Source organism: Trachypithecus francoisi, unplaced genomic scaffold (genome assembly GCF_009764315.1).
Source record: "Trachypithecus francoisi isolate TF-2019V2 unplaced genomic scaffold, Tfra_2.0 Lachesis_group2, whole genome shotgun sequence".
NCBI lineage: Eukaryota > Metazoa > Chordata > Mammalia > Primates > Cercopithecidae > Trachypithecus > Trachypithecus francoisi.
In genome coordinates this window covers 370,202-395,348 of record NW_022681465.1, presented here as the reverse complement: position 1 = coordinate 395,348, position 25,147 = coordinate 370,202, and the positions used below count along the sequence as shown (strand labels likewise).

The 25,147-nt window shown below is 51.5% G+C and overlaps 1 protein-coding gene across 2 annotated transcripts; it reads right to left on the bottom strand.

The window, feature by feature from the left end:
- Positions 1–121: 121 nt before the first annotated feature.
- TRIP13 (thyroid hormone receptor interactor 13) lies at positions 122–25,139 on the bottom strand. 2 transcript variants are annotated; one of them, XM_033178678.1, is made up of 14 exons: positions 24,915–25,139; positions 23,012–23,177; positions 21,161–21,290; positions 20,256–20,311; positions 19,422–19,512; positions 16,821–16,893; positions 12,542–12,605; positions 11,672–11,758; positions 11,285–11,391; positions 8,507–8,660; positions 3,292–3,404; positions 2,145–2,214; positions 964–1,106; positions 122–403 (listed from the first exon to the last, which is right to left on the bottom strand). In XM_033178678.1, exons 1-13 carry the CDS (start codon positions 25,004–25,006, stop codon positions 1,011–1,013), a joined length of 1,299 nt encoding a protein of 432 aa, XP_033034569.1. In that variant the 5' UTR covers positions 25,007–25,139; the 3' UTR covers positions 122–403; positions 964–1,010. The 2 variants fall into 2 exon arrangements, with proteins under 2 accessions (XP_033034569.1, XP_033034568.1); XM_033178677.1 differs by having other exon boundaries at positions 164–1,106.
- Between the last annotated feature and the right edge of the window lie 8 nt (positions 25,140–25,147).

The following is a 25,147-nucleotide window of genomic DNA, read 5'->3' as shown; positions in this document are numbered from 1 at the left end:
AGGAGAATGGCGTGAACCCGGGAGGCGGAGCTTGCAGTGAGCTGAGATCCGGCCACTGCACTCCAGCCTGGGCGACAGAGCGAGACTCCGTCTCAAAAAAAAAAAAAAAAAAAGTTCTAAAACAAAATGTAACATGTTCTTTCGAAAGTGAATTTCACGTGCAAAGCATTAATGACATTTATTTTAGTGTGAGATAAAAACAAAACATAATATTCTGAGAGACCAGTAACTGACCCATTTATTTTATATTCTGTTAATGTGAATCCTCGTTAGAGATGTGATAACATTATTGCACAAACAAAACCATGGGCAGAAACATCCCAGTGATGCAGGGGTGCCCACACTGGGTTACAAGAGACATTCAGCATGCATTTGCCTGGAACACTCAGAGTCTGCACTTTTCCTGCAAATGGGACCATGCTGATTATTTATTATGAAAGAATACTTTACCGACCATTTTTTTCTCAGTTGGTATAATATAGAAATAGACTTTTCTTATCCATTAAATAGTCTTGAAAACATTTTTGCATTAAATCAAACGAGCTGATATCAGAAAACAATCGCCACCTTCCACCTGGAGTAATGTGTGCATTTTTAATGCTATGATTATATGCTTCTTTAGGATGACAAAGTTTCTCTTCTGGCTTCTGTAACACCTGCATTAATCTTCCTTTTTTGCTGTTAAACAAAACTTGTTGGCATTACGCATCCCATCCACTGCAGGGGGGCTGGGAACAAACACGTTTCGATGGTTCTTCACAAGGAGACAAACCATCTGAATTATCTTTTACAAACAGTGAAAATGACAAGATGTTTGTCTCTCAGTATGCATTTTAAAACAACATAAATAAAACACACTTCTTTTAACAAAGCCTGGCCTTGGTGGCTTTCTAGCTTGCAGTGTAAGCAATGTTTGCAGAAGGGATTCCCTGGGAGACGGCCGTGTGGGGCCACCTCACTTACTGGCTGTGTTCTCCATGGGAAAAAGCACCAGATGGGGAAGCCCAGGATCAGACGTAGGCCGCAAGCTTCTTTCGTTCTTCAAACTGCTTGTCCACTGCCAGAGACAGGGCCTGGAGGAACCCCTCTATGGTGACGGTGGGGGCCTGGAAGGTACACGGTCATCGCTGGAGGGGCTCAACTCACCGTTAGTGGGGCCACCTGGCATCCACAGCCCCTGCTGCCACCCACAGTGCAGACAGCTCAGAAGGGGGTTGCAGCTGATGGGCTGAGCAGTGAGTGTGCACCACACACATCCAGGACACAGATGAGCCATGCTCTTTACTTCAGAAAAGGTGAACAAGGTGGGTACGTGACCCTCCCCCCCGCCATGTCCTACAGGTCAGAAACAGCCACGGGGGTGGGCAGGGGGGCACCAAGGCAGCCACCCACACACTGAGAAGGATGAGAAGCTGTTGGGAGTAGACCCTGGAGTCCTTTCCAAAGGACCCACCCCATGTCCCGGGCTTATAACCAGAGAATTCCCATGGTCCCGGTGCCCAGAGCTGTCACCTCCCTGCATCAAAAGGCTCCCATTCATGGTCCATGGCCACTGTCACCTCTGTGCTGAGCACTGTGTCCAGCACAGAGGCTGCTATTAACCAGACAGAGCCTGGGTCACTTCTGATTTGAAAGGAAGCATTCCAAGATGGGTGTTTTCTCTTCTCAGATGTAAGTGTATCTGCTCTACCAGACACTGAGTCCTTACCCCAACCAGCTGCTGGGGACAGTGCAAGAGAGGGGTGAGTGCCCTGGGCCGAAGCATCTGCAACAGGCCCAGCACCCAGTGGGTGAAGCTGTGGCTCCAGGTCCTGCTCTGTGTGGACTGAGCCCAGCCTGCAAGAGCACAACCTCTGGCGAGGCCAGCGAGGACCCTGGCCACGAGCTCAGCATACCACAGAGGCAGACGTGCACGTGTGTGCATGCGTGTGAGCAGAGGCACGTGGCATAGCCGCCTCCTCCCAAAGGACTCGACAGCCCCAGTGTTTTGGTGCCAAGGTCAGCTCCTCCTCCTGCCCCAGGACCCTGTGGTTTGGAAACTGAGATAAAATAAGGCTGATACCCCAGGGCTGCTAAGTGGAATTTCCAGCAAGGCTGAGACCTGTGGACAGGGTGGGTGCTGGAGGACAGCAGTGGAGACTCACCTGGACATACAGCGCGTGAGCCAGAAAGGGGAGTTTCCTCAGGACCCGGCCGCTGAGGCCTTTGCTCTTCCTGTGTAAAGAAAACCCAGTTCACAGACAGCAATTTACACCATTACACGTTTCAGGACTCATTTTCCTCATGGGCTAAGGCATCCCTGGGAACACAAGCCAAAGCGCCCCAGGCACACCCTGGGGCTCACAGGGCACTTCCTGCCCCTCACTGGTCTCCTTAGCCTTGTCCTGCGAACATCCCTTTGCCGGTCTCTCCCCATCCTCAGCTCCTGCTCTGGGAGGCAGTGTCCTCGCTGCTCTGAAGCACACCCAAGGCACACCTTTGTGCTCTGCCCCAAGGCCAGCATCCTCGCGCCCAGGGAATGCATCACCTGCCTGGGAGCACCAGGCGTAGGGCACGACGCAGCGGGCACATGGTCAGCAAGCACAGATTCCCCAAATAATGGGTGGGTTCACATCTTCAATTTTTGTAGAAGTCTCTGAACTGTTCTTCATTCCCATCTTAACGGATTTAAATCTCTTCAACAGATAATCCAAATCCTTAAAAAATACTGCATTCTTCATGTTATCCCTTGTTTAAAGCCTTCCACACTCTTGCCAACTTCAAAATAAAATTAAAACTCTGGCCAGAAACCCAAGGCTCTGTCTACTCCACCCCCCGCCTCTCCGGCACCTCCCCAGCCTTTGCACTGCAACCCACTAGGAGGTTACCTGAACACACTGCTCCAGCAGCCTTCCTGATTTCTCTCCTGTTGGAACCAAACTCTATCCTTCACCGCACCATATCATTTTCCCCATCTTCCCTTCCACCCTCTCCGGACCCCCAAAGCCATTTCCTTTCTGTGGACTCTGCGAATCCTTGGAAGTGCCATCAGCCGTAGGGTCGCAGGCTTCCAGCGCATGAGCCAGTGCCCTCCGGGCTCACGGGTTACACCTTTGGAAGGAGGTGGCTGTGCTGCGTGTTTCTACTCACATGCACACGCGTGCACACACACACACACGTACGTGCACGTTCACACCTGTGTTGAGAGTTCACACCCAGAGCCCTCCCTGGTCTCCTCAAAGGAAACAATGACTCCCTAGTTAATATCACAAATGGATTCATCCTGATTACAAAAATGAGGTCAATTTGCACCTTGAAATTTCATTTAAAAGAAGGCTCAATTTTGACACGTTGTTTTCAATGAAGCCAATCATCTCCAGTTCTCGGAGGGTCAGCAGCTGCTGGCGAGGGTATATGATCTGACACTGGGGAGACAGAGGCACAGGCGGTTAGCAGAGTCCACAGAGGCCTGAGCGTAGGCAAGAGGGACAGCACCTGCAGGTAAAGTGTCAACCATGTCACGTCTCACAGAAATCCAGACAGTGATGACTGAAGATGCACAGCTGCACTAGTGAACAAGCTCGCTCTCTCATGCCCCTCAGCGTACACATTCTGCTTTTTCAAACAAATACAAATAACGGAACATGCCTCAGAAACCAGTAGCAACACAGCCTCCTCTGTGTTTCAGGCCAAAACGTTTCCTCCCTGTGTGTCAGGAAAGGAAGGGACCTGGAGGCACTCAGTCCACTCTGTCACCTTCGGAGACGTCAGAGCCCACAGTGGGCAGAGCTGGGATTCAGAGCCAGGACTTCCACTGACTTCCAACGCAGGGTCCTAGGTTGTCTGTTTTAAAGGTGAGGCTTGTTTGGCAGCACGACACAGTGTCTGACTGACCGAGGAGCTGGGCACCAGAAGTTCACCTCAGAGATCAGTTGTCTGGAAGTCATGCTTTTCCAAGTAGCCTTGCCAACAGTCTGGTGGGCACACTGACTTACTATGACTGAATTCCAATATGAACCGTTCTGACTCAGGAACCAGGAGAAGGAAGAAAATAGCATTGTCTGAACATTTTGGAGGTTTGTTGAGGGGTGTGAGCAAAATGAAGACACACTGTCTGTGCTTGGAGTGCTTGGGCCTCCCCTCGACACCCCTCTATGCCCTGCTGGCCTCAACAGTGCAGGGTCCCCACTTCCATGCCCACAGCTTTTGAGACCAGATCAATATCCACCGTGACATCTGCATTTCTGAATTTCGTATAAACTGCCTAAAATAAGAAAGTACCCCATCACTGGGCGCGGTGGCTCCCACCTGTAACCTCAGCACTTTGGGAGGCTGAGGTGGGCGAATCACTTGAGGTCAGGAGTTTGAGACCGGCCAGGCCAACATGGTGAAACTCTGTCTCTACTAAAAATACAAAAATTAGCCGGGTGTGGTGGCTTGCACCTGTAATCCCAGGTACTCACGAAGCTGAGGCAGGAGAATTGCTTGAACTCAGGAGGGGGAGGTTGCAGTGAGCCAAGATCGCACCACTGCACTCCAGCTCTAGACAAGAGTGAGGCTCTGTCTCAAAACAAACAAACAAACAAACAAAAAACAACAAAAAACCCTACCCCTGTCCTACACCGTCCCAGAAAAAGTCCATCCCTCTTAGCTAAAACTTTAAACATCCCCTAGATTCACAGCACAAGTGTACAAGTGTATAAATGTCACATTGCAAGGCTGGAACCCACACTGAAGGTGTGTGAGGACCTCCAACACACACGACTTCCTCGCAGGATCTGCTATCCCGTGGGGCTCCTTGACAGCAAAACTGCTGTAAAATCAGTCTTCAGATCCCTGGCATTCTCCAGCCAAAGCTCCACAGAGCTCCGTCTCCTTTCCCCAACCCCCGAGAAAACCATGCCCGGACAGTGCTGACCCGGGCAGGCCCAGTGGGTCCATCGCTGAGACCAGTTCCCAATCCAAGGAGGCAGTGCCGTCCTTGTTAAGGACCCTGCTCTGTGGTACCCACAGGTGAAAACAACAGCATTAAACTCATCACTGTTAAATCCCCATTCACTGGTTTGCTTGGTTACTGTCCAACTCCCCTAAACGAAGGGTCCAGGTACGCTCTCGCAGGATGATTTGTCTGGGACAGGCCTGTTCCCACAGGGGCTAGAAGCAGCAGAAACACAAGCATGGGGCAGTTCCCTGCTAGCCTGACACACACACACCACACGCGTCACTGTGCCCATGGCGAAAGCGTTCCAGACTCACACTCACCACATGCACCACGGTGCCCAGGGCGACGGCGCCCCCGACTCACACACACGCCCCGCACGCCCCGCTGTGCCCAGGGCGACGGCATCCGACTCACACACACGCCCCGCACGCCCCGCTGTGCCCAGGGCGACGGCATCCGACTCACACACACGCCCCGCACGCGCCGCTGTGCCCAGGGCGACGGCGTCCGACTCACACACACGCCCCGCACGCGCCGCTGTGCCCAGGGCGACGGCGTCCGACTCACACACACGCCCCGCACGCGTCGCTGTGCCCAGGCGATGGCTCCCCTGACTCACACACACGCCCCGCACGCGCCGCTGTGCCCAGGGCGACGGCGTCCGACTCACACACACGCCCCGCGCCGCGAGTGCCCAGGGCGACGGCTCCCCTGACTCACACACACGCCCCGCACGCGTCGCTGTGCCCAGGGCGACGGCGTCCGACTCACACACACGCCCCGCACGCGCCGCTGTGCCAGGGCGACGGCGTCCGACTCACACACGCCCCGCACGCGTCGCTGTGCCCAGGGCGACGGCGTCCGACTCACACACACGCCCCGCACGCGCCGCTGTGCCCAGGGCGACGGCGTCCGACTCACACACACGCCCCGCACGCGCCGCTGTGCCCAGGGCGACGGCGTCCGACTCACACACACGCCCCGCACGCGCCGCTGTGCCCAGGGCGACGGCGTCCGACTCACACAAGCCCGCACGCGCCGCTGTGCCCAGGGCGACGGCGTCCGACTCACACAAGCCCGCACGCGCCGCTGTGCACAGGGCGACGGCCTCCGACTCACACAAGCCCGCACGCGCCGCTGTGCCCAGGGCGACGGCGTCCCTGACTCACACACGCCCCGCACGCGCCGCTGTGCCCAGGGCGAAGGCGTCCGACTCACACACACGCCCCGCACGCGCGCCCTGTGCCAGGGCGACGGCGTCCGACTCACACACACGCCCCGCACGCGCCGCTGTGCCCAGGGCGACGGCGTCCGACTCACACACACGCCACGCACGCGCGCTGTGCCCAGGGCGACGGCATCCGACTCACACACACACCCCGCACGCGCCGCTGTGCCCAGGGCGACGGCATCCGACTCACACACACACCCCGCACGCGCCGCTGGACCAGGGCAGGGCGACGGCATCCGACTCCACACACAGCCCCGACGCGCCGCTGTGCCCAGGGCGACGGCATCGACTCACACACACGCCCCGCACCGCGCTGTGCCCAGGGCGACGCGTCCGACTCACACACACGCCCGCACGCGCGCTGTGCCCAGGGCGACGGCGTCCGACTACACACACGCCCCGCACGCGCGCTGTGCCCAGGGCGACGGCGTCCGACTCACACACACGCCCCGCACGCGCGCTGTGCCCAGGGCGACGGCGTCCGACTCACACACACACCCCGCACGCGCCGCTGTGCCCAGGGCGACGGCGTCCGACTCACACACAGCCCCGCACGCGCCGCTGTGCCCAGGGCGACGGCGTCCGACTCACACACACGCCCCGCACGCGCCGCTGTGCCCAGGGCGACGGCGTCCCTGACTCACACACACGCCCCGCACGCGCCGCTGTGCCCAGGGCGACGGCATCCGACTCACACACGCCCCGCACGCGCCGGTGTGCCCAGGGCGACGGCATCCGACTCACACACGCCCCACACGCGCCGCTGTGCCCAGGGCGACGGCATCCGACTCACACACGCGCCGCACGCGCCGCTGTGCCCAGGGCGACGGCATCCGACTCACACACGCCCCGCACGCGCCGCTGTGCCCAGGGCGACGGCATCCGACTCACACACACACCCCGCACGCGCGCTGTGCCCAGGGCGACGGCATCCGACTCACACACACACCCCGCACGCGCCGCTGTGCCCAGGGCGACGGCATCCGACTCACACACACGCCCCGCACGCGCCGCTGTGCCCAGGGCGACGGCATCCGACTCACACACACGCCCCGCACGCGCCGCTGTGCCCAGGGCGACGGCGTCCGACTCACACACACGCCCGCACGCGCCGCTGTGCCCAGGGCGACGGCGTCCGACTCACACACACGCCCGCACGCGCCGCTGTGCCCAGGGCGACGGCGTCCCTGACTCACACACACGCCCCGCACGCGCCGCTGTGCCCAGGGCGACGGCGTCCGACTCACACACACGCCCGCACGCGCCGCTGTGCCCAGGGCGACGGCGTCCGACTCACACACACGCCCCGCACGCGCCGCTGTGCCCAGGGCGACGGCGTCCGACTCACACACACGCCCGCACGCGCCGCTGTGCCCAGGGCGACGGCGACCTGACTCACACACACGCCCCGCACGCGCCGCTGTGCCCAGGGCGACGGCGACCCTGACTCACACACACCACACGCATCACTGTGCCCAGGGCGATGGTGTCCGACTCACACACATTGCATGTGCCACTGTGCCCATGGCGACGACTTCCCTGACTCACACTCCCTGCACGAGTCACTGTGCCCATGGCAACGGCTTCCCTGTGCCCATGGTGACAGTGTCCCTGACTCACACACACTCCCTACACGCGTCACTGTGCCCATGGTGATGGCGTTCCTGACTCACACACACCGCTCACATCACTGTGCCCATGGTGACGGCTTCCCTGTGCCCATGGTGACGGTGTTCCTGACTCACACACACGCCCCGCACGCGTCACTGTGCCCATGGTGATGGCATTCCTGACTCAAACACACCGCTCACATCACTGTGCCCATGGCGACGGCGTCCCTGACTCACACACACTCCCTGCATGCGTCGCTGTGCCCAGGGTGATGGCGTCCCTGCCTATCATCACAACAGGCGACTGAAGAACATGACATCAAGTGGACCCCGTGACCACAACTGCCAGTTCGTGCTATGCCCTCACTTCCTCTTTCAGGTGAGGATCCAGGCCCGCAAGAGGCAGGGCATTGGAAAAGCCCGGAGTAAGCTGAGAACCAGGATTTGTGCAGCCAGCCGGGTGAGCACAGCCGGTCACTGATGTCCCCTACATTGATTGGTACCTCAAATAATGAACAATGATGACTGTATTGTGCCAAAAGAACAAAAATATTGAGTCGGTGGCCCCAGTTTCAACTATCAGCTCAACCTGTCACATACAAAACTAGTTTTCAATTTAAGAACGGAGTTAATGTGTATGTTGAAATCCTCCATACTGGAACAAGCTTATTTTAAGCTATCTTAATTAATTAAGAACACATAAGAAATCCATTTGTATCAACAGGAAAAAAAAGATAAACATACCTTCATCAGTTCTTCCAAACAAGAGAGGTAGATTTTGAAGATGGCTGCCGCAGAGGGCGGCCCAATGTACTGCTTAATGTCAGCCCTGTCCACGAAGGCCACGTCGATCTTCTCAGTGATGTTGGAAGTGGTCAGAATCACGACATTGGAATGCCTGTTGTGGCCAAGAAGCAAGCACCACAGTCACCATGGCTGTCGGCGACCCAATTCTATCCTGCCCTATCTGGCAAGGGGGTTGGCAGGACGATGACCAGCAGGCTGCCCACAGGAAGGAAAGGGGCCTTGTGCCAACACAGGTCACACAGACGCCCCCAGCCTTTGCTCTTGCTGCCACTTGGCCTTCTGGGAATTCTCCTACAGCCCCACTTGGCTCATTCCCTCACTGCCTTCAACCTTGGCAAAGATCTCACTTTTGCACAGCGTTCCGACTACGCCACCTACTGTAGGCTCTGGTGCCCACCATCCACCTGGGCATGGCCATTCATCATCCCTGGACACACCGTAGAGCTGGGTTACTTCCCGTGTTCATGATCTGCTTTCCCCTCTAGTGTCTAAACTCCACAGAAACAGCCCGTTGTCTGGTCTGTTGACCGATGTCCCCCAAGGGCCCAGCATGAGCCAGCACAGAGCAGGCACAAGGTGTCCCCAGGGAGCATGCTGTACAGGCCTGGTGGGGCTTCACTGCATGTGTGGCAGTGCTGCCCTTGCTGCCTGAGGAAGGTTAGCTTTACCTAGACCCTGGACAAGGGAGGGCAGGCCCTGTGCCTGTGAGCCAGGGTGAGTTAATCAGAGGCAGGGCAGGGAGCATATGGATCCCCGGTAAAGAGAACAAGGTACACAGGCTGGGTGAGCTCATAGCTGCTCAGTCCAGTACCAGGAAGGTCCCCGGCAGAGGGAACAAGGTACAGAGGTGGGGTAAGCTCACAGCTGCTCAGTCCAGCACCAGGAGGGTGGGGCTGCAGGAAGGGCCAGAGGGAGGTCTAGGCCTGGAGATCACGACCCAGGGGCTGACAATCCAGAGATGCAGGAGTAGACAGGACTGGCAGGGGAAAGAGTCCTCTAGACGGGGGCTGGAACCAGGAGCATGAGGGAATGAAGGCAAGAGAGGCAAGGGTGTCTCCTTGTTTCTTCCTGAGCCACCCGTCCTTGTGACTCACAGGGAAGTCACGGTGACCTTCATCCTCTGGTTTGAGTGGTAGGTGCACAGTGAGGCCATCAGTGTCATGCAAAATCCCAGAAAGTGAGGGATTTGGGGCCCAATGAGCAGTGTGGGAGTGTGCCTGACATCCTGGGCATCTAAGCCGTGATGTCTGGTCACAGGTGGATGTGCAGGTCTGGGATTCCCCCCACAGAACCCTGAGCTACGCTGAAGGGGCACACACCAGGAACACACACACGCCAGGAGAGAAGGCCTCAGCCAGGCTGTGTAGACTCCTCCCTGCGGAGAGATGCCAGCAGCATAAACCAGGGAGACAGGAGAATGGAGGCCAGGGAGGGAGGCACAAAGAGACTCAGGGAAGGGGCCATCAGGGTGTCAGTGCTGTGCAATGTTCCAGAAAGAGAAAAGTGAGCACTCGTGTGAATGTGGGGCTGCGGGCTGTGGTGGAGCCAGATTGCAGCAGACTGAGGGACAAGCCGGGTAGGGAAGGACGTGGACACAAGAAGGAAGTCAGAGGCAGGAGAGGCCCCCCTCCAGGACCTGCACACTCCTGCAACTGACCCCAAGACGAGCGCCTCTCAGGAAGCCAGACACGTTCTCTGTGGTGAGACAGTGGTCATGGCCTGGACAAAATGTTCCTCTGCACAGTTCAGTTTGCTGTCACCCCACACTCAACAATCCAGCTTCTGAGAATGCCCGGGACTCCCCAGGCACCCTGAGGGCAGAAAGAGCATTTCAGAGAAGGAACCTGAGTCCTGGATGAGCACCACACAGGGACAGACAGGTTCTGGCTTGCCCATCACTTCCTTGGGAGTTTGGCCAGCAGCCGTTCCCCCTTAAGCTTGATCAACTTGGGCTACACTGACAACAGGCCCTGGTCCTGTGAGGCTGGACTGTGGAGATGTGGACCATCCGTCCATGAAGCTTTCTGCCCCGGGCCAGCAGAGCGAGCAGGGGACAGCCACTCCTCTACGAGCAGCACCGGCTGGTGCTGACACTGGGTGGGATAGGAGAGAAGTGGGCGGTATAAGGCCTGAATGTAGCAGTTCTTCATTTCATGCTTTTCCGTGCTACATAAAATTCTTAGCATTCCTGAGTTTTCTTTTACATTTTTTTTTTTTTTGAGACGGAGTCTTGCTCTGTCGCCCAGGCTGGAGTGCAGTGGTGCGATCTCGGCTCACTGCAAGTTCTGCCTCCTGGGTTCACGCCATTCTCCTGCCTCAGCCTCCCAAGTAGCTGGGACTATAGGCGCCCGCCACCATGCCCGGCTGATTTTTTGTGTTTTTACTAGAGATGGGGTTTCACCATGTTAGCCATGATGGTCTCGATCTCCTGACCTCGTGATCTGCCCGCCTCGGCCTCCCAAAGTGCTGGGATTACAGGCGTGAGCCACCATGCCCAGCCTTCTTTTACATTTTTAATAAACTAAAAACAATTTCTTTAAAAAGCATTTACAATATGCTGCCTCCAATGTGGAAAAGGAGTCAATACTCAATGCCAAATGCACTTTTAGATAAAAGAACTGGGCACTAAGATCTGGAGTTGTACAAGTATCACGCATTTCTTTGCAACAAACTTTTCATCACTTCTCAGGGAAAATCGCTGCATGTCCTGGTTACCTTTTAATCTGATCAATTTGGGTCAAGACGGCATTGACCACGCGGATGGCATCTGATGGCTCAGTACCCGCCCTGCAGGCATTTCGCGCGGCTGTGAGACTCTCCACCTGTTGGGAGGGAGCAATGGGGTCAAAAAGGACAGGGCCTGGCACCTCACAGGCAGCTACGGGGATACGTCCCCCTGAGCAGGTGAAAAAGATGAATGAATGGGTGTTCCCACGCCTAGCCTGCAGATGCTGCAGGAAGGCGGAAAGGCGCACAGTGCGGGGAGGGCTAGAGGGCGGACCAGCCGTAGGAGGGGAAAGCCAGGAGCTTCAGGAACAGGCTGTGCCCCCACAACAGCAAAAGGCGATTCTGTCATGAATGTCCTTATCTGGAAATGCCTACCTCATCAATCAGCACAAACACCAGAGCGTCTTTATCATCAATCAAATCCTGAATCTTCTGAAACATCTTGGTTACCAGCTTGCCACTCTGGAACCCAAACACCCTTTTAGTGTCAACGTGCAGGGACCACACCGCCAGGTGCACAGGGGGACCCTGATGTGGCCTGCTGCCCCACTGTCCCCACAAGCCCACTGTCTCCTGACGGCCCCTCAGAAAGCTCCCTAAATCAGAGAAGCCAGGGCGGCATGGGAGGAGGTCAGCCTAATATTCTCGCCCTCTGCTTTGAATGCCAGGGTGCTGAGACCTGAGACCATACCTGCCCTGCCCGGGGCGGCACAGTGAGGGTGACCTGTACCTCTGCTTTACCTGTGTGTCCTCTCTGATGAGGAAAAGAGACAGACCACAGATGCAAACGGGGTGGGATGCTTTCCTCACAGTCTCTCCTGTGCCCAGTGTGCCTGGTCCCACCTCACCTCACCAGAGGGATGTGCGGATGCCAGGTGACTTGGGCACAGCTCCTCAGACGTAAGAATCACCTGTGACATCACCTTGTCTGACCCCCTCAGCTCACAGCGCTAGGGCGCATGAGCACCGAGGACATGTGTGGCAGGGCTGCAGTCCCCTGAGTGCCAGTCCTGCCCTCCTGAGAGTCCATCCAATGCCCTATCCCACCCAGTCAGAGGTCTGGGGAGAACCAAGGGAGGGTCCCCGCGGGCCCCACCTCCGGAACCTTCTCTGATCACAGTCAGCCCTGATCCTCACACACCTTTTCCACCCAGTTCTCTCCTGAAGCTTCCAGAGGAGGATTTGCCTAACATACAAGACATTTTTTCAGCTACACAATCCAGATAATTAGAATATTTTACTTACTTCTGAAAACCACTTAGAAAAGAGGCTGTGGCTGTTTATTTCAATTAATTGGCCATACCGGTACCTGAGATAGAAAAAAGGAGTTGAGAGAATTACTAATCGGTCCTGCGGATCCTCAGCGACAGCCATTCATGCATCTTGAATGCAACATCTCGAGTGTCCAGCATTGGGGGAACTACAGTTACTGACAAAGAAACGAGGAATCCAGCCCTCCGTGTACTAAATAATTATGAAAAAGTCTAACAAGATTCAATCAGTAGTTCTAGACTGTACCAATTGAGTTAAAGAGTAGAAACTCCTATTTTAAATCTATTTACAAATTATATTTCTATGTTTAAAAATACTAGTAGTACTAATATAATACAGAAAACAAAACAGAAGCATCAAGAGCTTTTGGCAGAAGCTGAGCATTTTTCCCTCCTTCCACAGAACCCTAAAGAGCACGATAATCTGCTTTCCAGCACAGACCCCAGAGCCCAGGAATGCTCAGGTGGCCCAAAGTTAACTTTAACACACACAGATGGATTGGAACCCAGAACACTCCCCTATCCATTCAGAAGCCTGCAGACAGATCTGGGCGTGCTTAGCTGCTGACTAAATCACCAGAGAACAAGACTGAGGCCAGAGAAAAGCTGACTTCCAAGTCCTTTTTTCAGTTTCCTCCACATCCAAAGTCCACAAAAGAAAAAGAATTACGTTCAAAAAGCATCACTGGCATTCCACGTAAAAAAGAGAGAGACCATTTACTGATACTGTTTATAAAACAGTGGAGGGATACAGACAATCTAACAAAATAAAAACTAGGTTGAATATCAAACAGAATTAATTATAAAACATTTTGTTCTTTAATAGAGTGAGGAACAAAGGCCTGCTAAGCCTTCTTTTTGCCATTTCTTTTTTTTTTTTTTTTTTTTGAGACGGAGTCTCGCTCTGTCACCCAGGCTGGAGTGCTGTGGCCGGATCTCAGCTCACTGCAAGCTCCGCCTCCCGGGTTCACGCCATTCTCCTGCCTCAGCCTCCTGGGTAGCTGGGACTACAGGCACCGCCACCATGCCTGGCTAGTTTTTTGTAGTTTTTAGTAGAGACGGGGTTTCACCGTGTTAGCCAGGATGGTCTCGATCTCCTGACCTCGTGATCCGCCCGTCTCAGCCTCCCAAAGTGCTGGGATGACAGGCTTGAGCCACCGCGCCCGGCCCTTTTTGCCATTTCTAAGTCATAAAACCAAAGCATATTTCCAGATCTTTGTACTGGAAGAAGTTATATTCCTAATAATAACATTTTCCTTCTCTTGTGTTTCCATCTCTGCCCCTAGAGATCTTTTTTGGTTATTCTTTGGAGGCAGGGTCTCACTCTTTTTTTTTTTTTTTTTTTTTTTTTTGAGACGGAGTCTCGCTCTGTCACCCAGGCTGGAGTGCTGTGGCCGGATCTCAGCTCACTGCAAGCTCCGCCTCCCGGGTTCACGCCATTCTCCTGCCTCAGCCTCCTGGGTAGCTGGGACTACAGGCACCGCCACCATGCCTGGCTAGTTTTTTGTAGTTTTTAGTAGAGACGGGGTTTCACCGTGTTAGCCAGGATGGTCTCGATCTCCTGACCTCGTGATCCGCCCGTCTCAGCCTCCCAAAGTGCTGGGATGACAGGCTTGAGCCACCGCGCCCGGCCCTTTTTGCCATTTCTAAGTCATAAAACCAAAGCATATTTCCAGATCTTTGTACTGGAAGAAGTTATATTCCTAATAATAACATTTTCCTTCTCTTGTGTTTCCATCTCTGCCCCTAGAGATCTTTTTTGGTTATTCTTTGGAGGCAGGGTCTCACTCTTTTTTTTTTTTTTTTTTTTTTTTTTGAGGCGGAGTCTCGCTCTGTCGCCCAGGCTGGAGTGCAGTGGCCGGATCTCAGCTCACTGCAAGCTCCGCCTCCCGGGTTCACGCCATTCTCCTGCCTCAGCCTCCTGGGTAGCTGGGACTACAGGCACCGCCACCATGCCTGGCTAGTTTTTTGTAGTTTTTAGTAGAGACGGGGTTTCACCGTGTTAGCCAGGATGGTCTCGATCTCCTGACCTCGTGATCCGCCCGTCTCAGCCTCCCAAAGTGCTGGGATGACAGGCTTGAGCCACCGCGCCCGGCCTTTTTGCCATTTCTAAGTCATAAAACCAAAGCATATTTCCAGATCTTTGTACTGGAAGAAGTTATATTCCTAATAATAACATTTTCCTTCTCTTGTGTTTCCATCTCTGCCCCTAGAGATCTTTTTTGGTTATTCTTTGGAGGCAGGGTCTCACTCTTGTCACCCAGGCTCACCACAGCCTGGACCTACTGGGCTAAGGTGATCCTCCCGCCTCAGCCTCACAAGCAGCTGGGACCACAGGTATGTGCTACCACGCCCAGATAATTTTTTGTACTTTTTTGTAGGGATAGGGTTTCTCCAAGTTGTCCATGCTGGTCTCAAACTCCTGGTTTCAAGCGATTCACCTGCCTCCGCCTCCCAAAGTGCTGGGATTACACGCATGAGCCGCCATGCCGGCATGCCCCTAGAGATCTTGAAAACACACATGTATTTCAATATGTCAAAGCAAAGGGCAAGTTGCTAAACATAACCTAAGGGGTCAAAATAAAGCAATTTCCCTATGTAAAAACATTTACAAGACATTTTTCAAGAACTAAAATTATGTATATGAAATTAAACCTCACAGGATTTCCTCTAGTCATACTGGAGTAACAGGAAGCAGATTTACCATCTAATCTTAAATGAGAAAACCTCATTTAAGGCAAAATGGATGAAACACCATCTGGTAAGGTTGCTGGACACAGGCAGTGAAGGCAGGGACTCCTGAGTTGGAAGACCAGGGACCCACTACAAATGCCCTGTCTGCCGGGAGGTGTCTTCCAATGACAGGCACAGGAGGGAACCCAAGTGGAGTATGGCCACTTGCTGAGTCAAGGAGACAGAGAATGGAGTTCAGGGAGTCTGAAGTGACTGAAGGCTGCAGAACAGAATTCCAGAGAGGAAGGAAATATGAAGAAATACCTCAGAAGGAGTGCCCAGGAATCCTCATGGCACCCCCGGCGTCCTGGATGAATACTCAGGTGTGTATAAGCTGGGGACATTCCATGCAGCTACGTAAAGGGTGACTGTGATCTGTGAGCTGAAGGGCTCCTGGACCTCACACAGGCTGGGAGGAGTGCATACTCCAACAGCTGGGGTGGAGAGTGCTCTACTCAGTGTAGACCCCAGAGGACCATAATTTAGTGTTAACACTAAACCTAAACTCCTCCCAATCAAAGCTTAAAAAAACCAAACCTCAAAGGATCACACCAAATCACAGGTAATGGAAAGGCCTAACGGAACAAAACCCAACACTCACTAAAGAAGACACAATCCACACACTTCAAACCACAATGTTCAGCATCTAATCCAACACTACCTAACATGCCAACAAAGCAAAACCATGTGACCCATAACGAGCAGAAAAACCAGTCAATAGAAACAGAATCAGAAATGACAATCATGACGGAATTAGCAGACAGAACATTAAAACGGCTATTACAAAGTTGTTCAAGATGTGAACAAGAACATAATGAAAGAAAAGTACAAAAAGAATCAGAACATTCAGAGCAGAAAAATACACCATCAGACATAAAAACTTCACTGAATAGAATTAAAAGCAGATTAGACAATGTAGAAAATCAGTCAACTTGAAAATACAGCAACAGAAACTTTAGAATAAAATAGATATTTCTAAAGAACTGAAAAAAACAAAAAAGCACACGAGTGGCCTGTGGAACATCAGTCTAACATAAAAAAAGACAGAGTCCCAGATAAAGCGGAGGGGCAAGGAAATTCGGTGAGGAAACAGTGACCAGATATTTTCCAAGTGTGACGAAAACCGTAAGCCCTAAACAGAACTCAAGAGGAAAAGACAAATCCATAATTAGAGACTTAACATTCTTCTCTCAGTAATGGATAAAACGAGTGAACAGAAAATCAGCAAAGCTACCGAGTACCCTGACCTGAAATCTGCAGAACACTCCATCCAGCAAGGGGAGAAAGTATAGTCTTCTGAAGTGCAATTCACCAGCAATGTTTTATGCTGGCAATAAAATAAGTCTCAAATCTTAAAAGACTGAAATCATAACTCAAAACTATGCTGAATACAGAGGAATCAAGTGACTTACAGTGAAGGAGAGGAATCTATTATTTGTTTAAAATGATTTAGAAAAAAAAAACCTCCTGTTATAAATCCCATTCCCATGGCTCTCCTCTCACAAATTACCAAAAGTTACCTGCTTGAAAGTCTAATCGTCAATTTCTGGGCTAACGCTTTACACAGGGATGTCTTTCCAGTGCCAGGAGGACCTGTGACAACGATCAGAGCAAATATACTTTTTAGTCAGTACTGCAACAAACTTCTTAAAACAACAGTAACTTCCATTTTCCATAAAACATAAGGAATACAGTTAAAAGCTACTGATGTTATTACTACAATGAAGTCTGCTTAGAAGCTTAAATGCTGTGAAATATTACCAATACACTTACGTCTCCCTCTCTTTCTTACTAATTTGTACTAAATTAGTCTCAGCCTCCATCACCTCCCCACCCCCAGCACTGGCCTGCAGTCCCACTTACCACTGGGAGTGAGCATTGCATTTTCTAGCCTACATCTTTGCTGACACCTGTCCTTGTCCCCACACTTCCTCTATGAAAGCCACTCATCAAGGCACCTTTCAGAAGCCAAACACACCTTTCTTGATAAATGAGGTGGAGGGTCCTACCCTCCTCAGGCACTGACGTGTGTTGTTCCTGCTGCCCTCAGAACCACCCTCTTTCCTAAGACGATTCTCAGTGGGCTAGTACCCCACACTAAATTCAAAGAGTGGCAGAGGCCAGTGCTCTTCTTGCACGCCTGCCTGCCAAGCATCCCCTAACATGATGCCTCCCAGAAGCTGTGAGGTGACCAATATGAAAAAAGGAAAGCATCTAACAGAAAATGGAGACATGCAACTCTCATTTTCTGCAAGCATTTTTAAGAGGAAATATGTAACTGATTCCAAACAGAAACAACTTATTCACTAATTAAAACACCTGCTGCTTACTCTGATCGTGCTGTGAGGACAGTATGTGGGGCATATCTGCTCTTTAAAAGAATATTGTGTTTTAAGGGCACGTCGTCACGCAATCTTAACTGACGCAAAGAAGTTAAGTACTCTTCAAGCTTCTATTTAACACTTTGCTACAGTTTCATACTCTCGAGTCCACTCAATTCCCGTGTCCCCATTCTACCCGGTGATATTGAAAACAAAACAAAACAACAAATCATCAATATTTTCTCCTGACAAGAACTAGACAGAATTTCTTTAAAATATGGCTTTTTCAGTTTACTCCTCACAAAGTAAAGCTGAGTACTACAAAGAAATATGAGGAAGTTTCCATCCTAAAGAAGAGTTACAATCAGCTGGGAAACAAGGCAGAATTCTATCTATTTATTTATTTATTTATTGAGACAGAGTCTTGCTCTGTCGCCCAGGCTGGAGTGCAGTGGTGCAATCTCGGCTCACTGCAAGCTCCGCCTCCTGGGTTCACACCATTCTCCTGCCTCAGCCTCCCAAGTAGCTGGGACTACAGGCGCCTGCCACCACACTCGGCTAATTTTTTTTTGTATTTTTAGTAGAGACGGGAGTTCACCATGTTAGCCAGGATGGTCTCAATCTCCTGACCTTATGATCCGCCCGCCTTGGCATCCCAAAGTGCTGGGATTACAGGTGCGAGCTTCTGCGCCTGGCCTACAACGGAGAATTCTAAAGAGTTGCAATCAGCCGGGAAACAGGCAGAATTCTAAAGAATTACAATCAGCTGGGGAAACAAGGCAGCATTTTTGGAAAAGTTTAATAACACAACAGTCCCCCCTTATCCAAGATTTTACTTTCCAAGGTTTCAGTTACCTGCAGTCACCCACAGTCCAAAAATATTATATGGAACATTCTAAAAATAAACAATTCACAAGTTTAAAATAACTTTTGTAAGTTATTATAATTGTTCCTTTTTCCTATTGGTTATTATTGTTAATCTCTTACTGTGCCTGATTTATAAGTTAAGGTTTATCATAGGAAAGTCTGTATAGGAAAAAACTGTCTACACAGAGTTCAGTACTATCCACATTTGGGGCATCTGAGGATGTCTTGGAATGCGGCACCCCACAGGAAGACTTGATGAAGTACGAAGTAATAAATACCCCAAGGGCCGGGAGCAGTGGCTCACACCTGTAATCCCAGCACTTTGGGAGGTTGAGGCGGGCGGATCACCTGAGGTCAGGAGTTTGAGACCAGCCTGGCTAACATGGTGAAACCCCGTCTCTACTAAAAATACAAAAAATTAGCCGGGCATGGTGGCGGGCGCCTGTAGTCCCAGCTACTGGGAGGCTGAGGCAGGAGAATGGCGTGAACCTGGGAGGCAGAGCTTGTAGTGAGCCGAGATCGCGCCACTGCACTCCAGCCTAGGCGAAAAAGCAAGACTCCGTCTCAAAAAAAAAAAAAATACAGAACTTAGCCGGGTGTGGTGGTGCATGCCTGTAATCCCAGCTACTCAGGAGGCTGAGGCAGGAGAGTCGCTGGAACCTGGGAGGAACCCGGGAAGTGGAGGTTGTAGTGAGCCGAGATCGCCACTGCACTCCAGCCTAGATGACAGCAAGACTCCGTCTCAAAAAAAATAAAAAATAAATGTCCCAAGTGTCATGAGCTGGATCTGCTTCACAGAGAGGGGACATTCTAGGACAGCTGTGGCTCCTTCAGAAAACAAAAAGCTGGAACTCCTTGCAGAAGAACAAAGGTAAAAGTAAAGGCTGAATTTCATGCCACTTATCTGGTCAAATAAAAGCCTGCATGCCTTACCATGGAGCAGCACCACCCGGTTCCAGGTGATGAGGTTGCTGTTGACGTTCTTGTCTGAAAACAGTAGAGTTGTCATCACATAATCAAGAAGCTGATAGAAGAAAAAGAGCTAGATAAAGGTACCAACAAGGCAAAGGTCCCCAAGAAATGTGCACCCCCAGGGCTTGATCCTACATGAGAAGAGGGAGCAAAGCCGCCTCCTAAGAGATCATCACCTCCAAATGCTTTCATTTCAGAAGAGAAGGTGCTTCAAAAAGGGAAAAGGAAAAACACTGGCTATTACTTTTATAAGAACAGAAACAAAATGATCACTTTTATTTAAAGTGCCAACATTAAACAAAACCACTAAGGGGTTTGTTTATCAAGTAATGAGTAAGCGCCTTCCTCTAGAATGATACAGCAGTTATTATTCGCAAAATAACAACAGCCACAATGTGGAGAAGCAGCCTGGGACAGCTGCGTGATGGTATTCTAGCGAGCTGCCTGTGTGGGAAGGACCCTTCCGGTTGCAGAGGGTGCAGGGGTTAAGACACACTGGCCTTTCCTTTGTGCGGACCAGGTCTGCTCACGTTCCCTCCTCCCATCTCCAGAGGGTTCAATTCTCTAAGTTGCCTTCACATTCTCCCTTTCCCTCTTCTCTCTCAGGGAGCTCCCCAGAGACCAGCTCTACTCTGGAGCAATCCTAGAGGACAGATGTCCAGGACAAGGGCTGCCAGCAGACAGGGGCTCCCAAAAATCCATCTGCATCAAGTTGCTCGGGGGTGCTGGAGAGCAAAACAGTAACGGTTCCTCTTCAAATAACAGGGCATTCTGGGAAAAGGCACAGCAACTTACGTGGGATTTGACTTCCACATCATACACCAAGCTGTCCCAAAGCCCATGGAATTCAGCTGTGACAGAATTAAACAAAGACCTGATTTCAGGAATGCAACTGCAGCCACCCCAGTCTCCCCCGAGCCTAAGCCTGAGCTTCCCATTGTGCTACACAGCGTAAGACCACGATTCTGATTACAGGAAAGTATAAATTCTGCAAATTTTTCTTCAAATTTTAGTTTTTATTAAAATCAAAGATGTAAAATAAATGTCAGTCACATAAAACTTTTGGCAGACAATTGGAGTCAAAGAATTACACTTTATGTCTCGTTATCATGTGCAATGGTCTTTTAAAAAAACTTTAAACTTCCGACCCATCTTTACAATATTGTTGTCATTTATTTTACATTTATGTATATCATAATCCCCACAATATGTTTTCATTAAACTATCATTTTTTTGGTGGTAAACACATTATAAAATTTATGATCATAACCATTTTCAATTGTCTTTTACCCATGCTTCAACCCAAGTTCAGACACTAAATCCACCCGTTTCTCCACACGCTGACTGAATGAAGCCCTGGGCTCGGCCTACTACAGCTCATCAGCAACACCTACGGAGAAGCATCAAGCAGACAGCAAGGAGCCACTCAGCAGAAAAGACCAACCGGGCATGTGAGAAGAGCACCTGGGCGCTCTCCGTTAGCCATGAACCTGAAGTACCCGCCCAAAGGAACAGTATGGTCCCACACTAGAAATCTCTACATTCCTCTTTTGTGATACACTTTCCATTTCATAAGAGAGAAAACATCCTAAAATCCTACAAAACAGACGGACAAACAGAACCCCCTGTGAACTGACATGGCATGGAGTACGCAATCCTCTGACCTCAGCCTCCCCGTCATCTTCCATCACACCCCATACCTGCAGGCAGAACCCAGTGATTTGCTGCAATTATGTTTTCTGTCTCCTCCTCCAGATTTTCACTGCTGGGGCCATCTTCATTCAGCTGGAAGATGTGAAGTGCAACAGTGCATGCACTCAAATCGATGGGCTAAAATGAGGGAAAAGCCAAATAAATCCACACACATTTACAATCTCTCACTTAATTCCAACCATACAAATTAGATGTTAAGGTCCACAAATAAAAACTGAATGTATAGTAGAATAAAAACTAGTTCTCAGATTAGATGAGAAGGCTGTTATTTTATTTCAGATTGAGGATTAGCTCTTTTGAAAGCTAATACCCATCCCTTGCCCTTTGGGCCCTACATTTACCTATAGAATGAAAAAGTGCCCTAAATCCAACCTCTGGGATGTTATCATAGTCTATAAATACACTCACACAGATTTGACCAAAAATTGAGTTTTACCACATAGGGTTTTGTTTGTTTGTTTTTTTAATTAACTTATTTTTTGAGACAAGATCTTGCACCCATGCTAGAGTGCAGTGGCACAATCACAGCTCACAGCAACATTAAATTCCTGGACTTAAGTGATCCTCCCACCTCCAGCCTCCTGAGTAGCTGGCACTACAAGTGCGCGCCACCATGCTGACTAATTTTTTAAAACTCTTTTTAGTGATGGGGTCTTGCTATGATCCCCGGGCCAGTCTCTGATTCCTGGCCTCAAGTGATCCTTCCATCTGTCTCCCACAGTGCTGGGACTACAGGCATGAGCCACCTTGCCCAGTCGGCTTCCTAACTGTGTCTTTTTACGGTTGTTATAGCTCAGAGAAATGTTTACATTGGTAGACAGAAATCTATTTCATTCTTTTTAATGGCTGCATTGTACATAGTGTAGATATATGGAATTCATACATTTATTAACTGATCTTTGGTGGACAGTTAAAATACTTCAAATTGTTGGCTATTATTAACAGCACCTAACAAACATCTATTCAGAAAGATCTACAAAATTGCATAATTATCAACTAAGATAAATTCCCACAAGTGAATTTGCAGTCAGATAGAGAACATTAGAACTTTCCCTGGGCAACCCTGCTGCCCTCCAGTTAGGGTATCCATCCCTCCACAACAGTGTGGGAGGCTCTTCCTTCCCTCAGACTGGCCAAAACCACGGCAGTATCAGATCTCAGTGTGCACAAAGCTCTGAGCAGGCACAAACATGGGTCCTAACGTATGAATGGGGAGGTCCCCCTCATGAGCAGAACTTAGTACCAAGCCTGTCCTTCACAGCTGGTTTCTACAGGACAGAATTGTAGTGCTGTCATACATCTTCCCTAGAAATATGTTTCAGGTTGTTTTTATACGGGTGCCAGAATTGCCCCAATGCCTCCACGCCCTCACACAAAGCTCCTCTAACACATACACATGAGCTCCGGGGTGGGTGAGGTGGCCGTGCATGGGATGAGATGAAGGACTCCTACAAGGCAAGCCCATCTCCTCATCTCTGTGGCCCCCACACCTCCTATGGCCCTCGCACACACTGAGCACTTCATAAACATTTGCTGACTGTAAGAATGAGACACCATACACAGGCCCTACCAGGGCAGCCCACTATTCTACAACACGGCATTCTCATTCCTGGTTTCCGACCTGTCCCCGGCCATACTGACAGCACCCTGCCATCAGGGCCACTTCCTGCTCCCAGCACCTGGCTCCTGACAGCCAGTGAGAAGAACTTGTCTAGTCACCCAAACCAACAGAGAAGTGAACCCGTTTCTGAAAACAAGCTATGAAAACGGCAAGACATTCATGATACAGCCTTTGTATTCAGCTAACGGTTCCTTGGCCCAGCAAATTAGTAACTTACCTGTGAGTCTTTAACCTTTAATTCTGTGTCAACAATAGACACAGACTGCACATTTCTGGTCAAAAAAGGTTCATCAAACTCAGTCCATGTGTAATCACCAAACACAATATTATGTCTGTTGAGTAGCTTTCTAACACTCAGGTTTATGTCTTCTTTCTTTGCAGTGCTAAAAAAAAAAAAAAAAAACACACACACACACACACAAAAGCACCAAAACACACATAAATGATTTTAGTTCAAAAACAAAATGTTAAAATTAAGTGTTTTGCAAAAACTCAGACAATACATAAGAAAGTGCAGTAGTTAAGAGGACAGGCTGGAACTGGCCTGCCTGGGGACCAAATCTAGAGCCACCCCTTGCCTATGGGTCCTCTACCAGCTGTGCCCTGAAGAAGCTGTGCCCCAGCTCCCAGTTAGAAAAAGGGGACAACAGTAAGAGTCCTTGCTATGCTGGGCTACTGTGAAGGGTCATTAATACACTCAATGTGTTTGGGACAATACCTGGCACAAAGTAAGCAGTCGATAATGGTGGCTTTCACTATCAATAAGGAAGTTCCACAGCTGCGGGGTCAGGCCTGGGGTCCACATTGCAAAAAGTCTCCAATAGCTGTGACTTACGCTGAGAAAATCTAATGCTTTACGCTTGGCATCCAGGGCTTCCCTCAGCCCACCTTGCCGCACTCCTCCTGACACCTTCCCTTTCTACAACAGTGACCTGGTCCTGGATCACACCTCTGTGCCCTGCTGTGCGCTGTCCCAGCTTACTGGGTTGATCAACTGCAGTCACCCTTTAGGTTCTATTTAATGTCTGCCTCCCTCTGACAGGCTCCCCTCCCTCCTGGACAGGCTCCTCAGAGCCAGGCAGGTGATCTGTGGCCCCTCTGCAATCATCCCAGCACCCTACAAGGCAGCGACCATGCATAGATAGTGCGGTGGTGTCTATGAATGCTGGTGCAGCTGTGCGTAGGTGTCTGTCCTCTAGGTTCAGCTGTGCTCTGAGGTGACTATGCCTAGCGTCTCTGGGTCCAAGTGTGGTTGTACATGGGCTGTCTCCAAGCTGCGGTGACACTGTGTACAGGTGTCTCTGAGCTCTAAGGTGTTTACACAGGTGTCACAAGGCTGTGGTGGGGCTTTGTGCAGATGTCGCTGGGCCCTGGTGCAATTATGCTGACGTGTCTCAACTTCAGCACCTAGACAGTGACCAGTCAACAGCTGTTCTGTTAAAGGAAAGGTCTCTTCCTCTGCATCCCCTCTGAGGCTGGTGGTCTCACTAGACCTCAATCCACCCTCCATGGTCACGAGGAGTGTCTGTGAGGGTCTGGCCCCGCTGCTGAGCTCCCCCAACTCCAGGGAGCAGCACAGCCCATAGGCACCCCCATCCCATGAACTGACTTGGTCACAAATGAGTGGGATTTGCTTTGAACCCTAAAAATTTAACATCAAGTCCGTGAGGAACGGGAACAATTAAAGGGTCTGAAAAACAATGGCTCAAAGAATAACAACCCAATTTCGGCTGCGACTTTAGAGCTCTGTGCAATGCGCGGCCATCCTATCCTCCAACGTGTGACTCAGGGTCAGATCGGTGCACTGGAGAACAGCTGGGCACGGTCAGGGCCAGGTCCGTGGGCTGAGGTCGGGTCGGGGCTCAATCTGTGAGCTGGGATCCTGCGCGCAGGGCTCGGGTCGGCAGGGTCAGTGCCCTGGGGTGGGCTTGGGTCACTGCGCTAGGATCGGGTCGGGGCCCGGAGGCCTGCGCGCCGGGGTCCAGTCGGGCCAGGTCAGTTCCCTGGGGTTCAGTTGCAAAGGATTCAGTGCCCCTGGGTCCGGGCTCGGTGCACGAGCTGGGGTCGGGGCTGGTGGGTACCCAGAAGGTGTATCGGGCTAGCCCGGCTCACCGGCTCACCTGCCGCCGCGCTGATGCACCTCCACGTGGACCGTCAGCGACTCGGCCACACAGGGAAGCGCCTGCTTCAGGTCGCCCACGGCCTCGTCCATGGCGCCCCCGAGAGCAGTGAGGACCCGACTGGAGCGTGGCCGCCGCCACCTCACGCCCACCGTCGCCGCCACGGCCGCCGCCTCAGCCCGCGGGCCCCTCCCTATCTTCGAATCTGCCGCGCGAGGCGCACCACCCCCTGA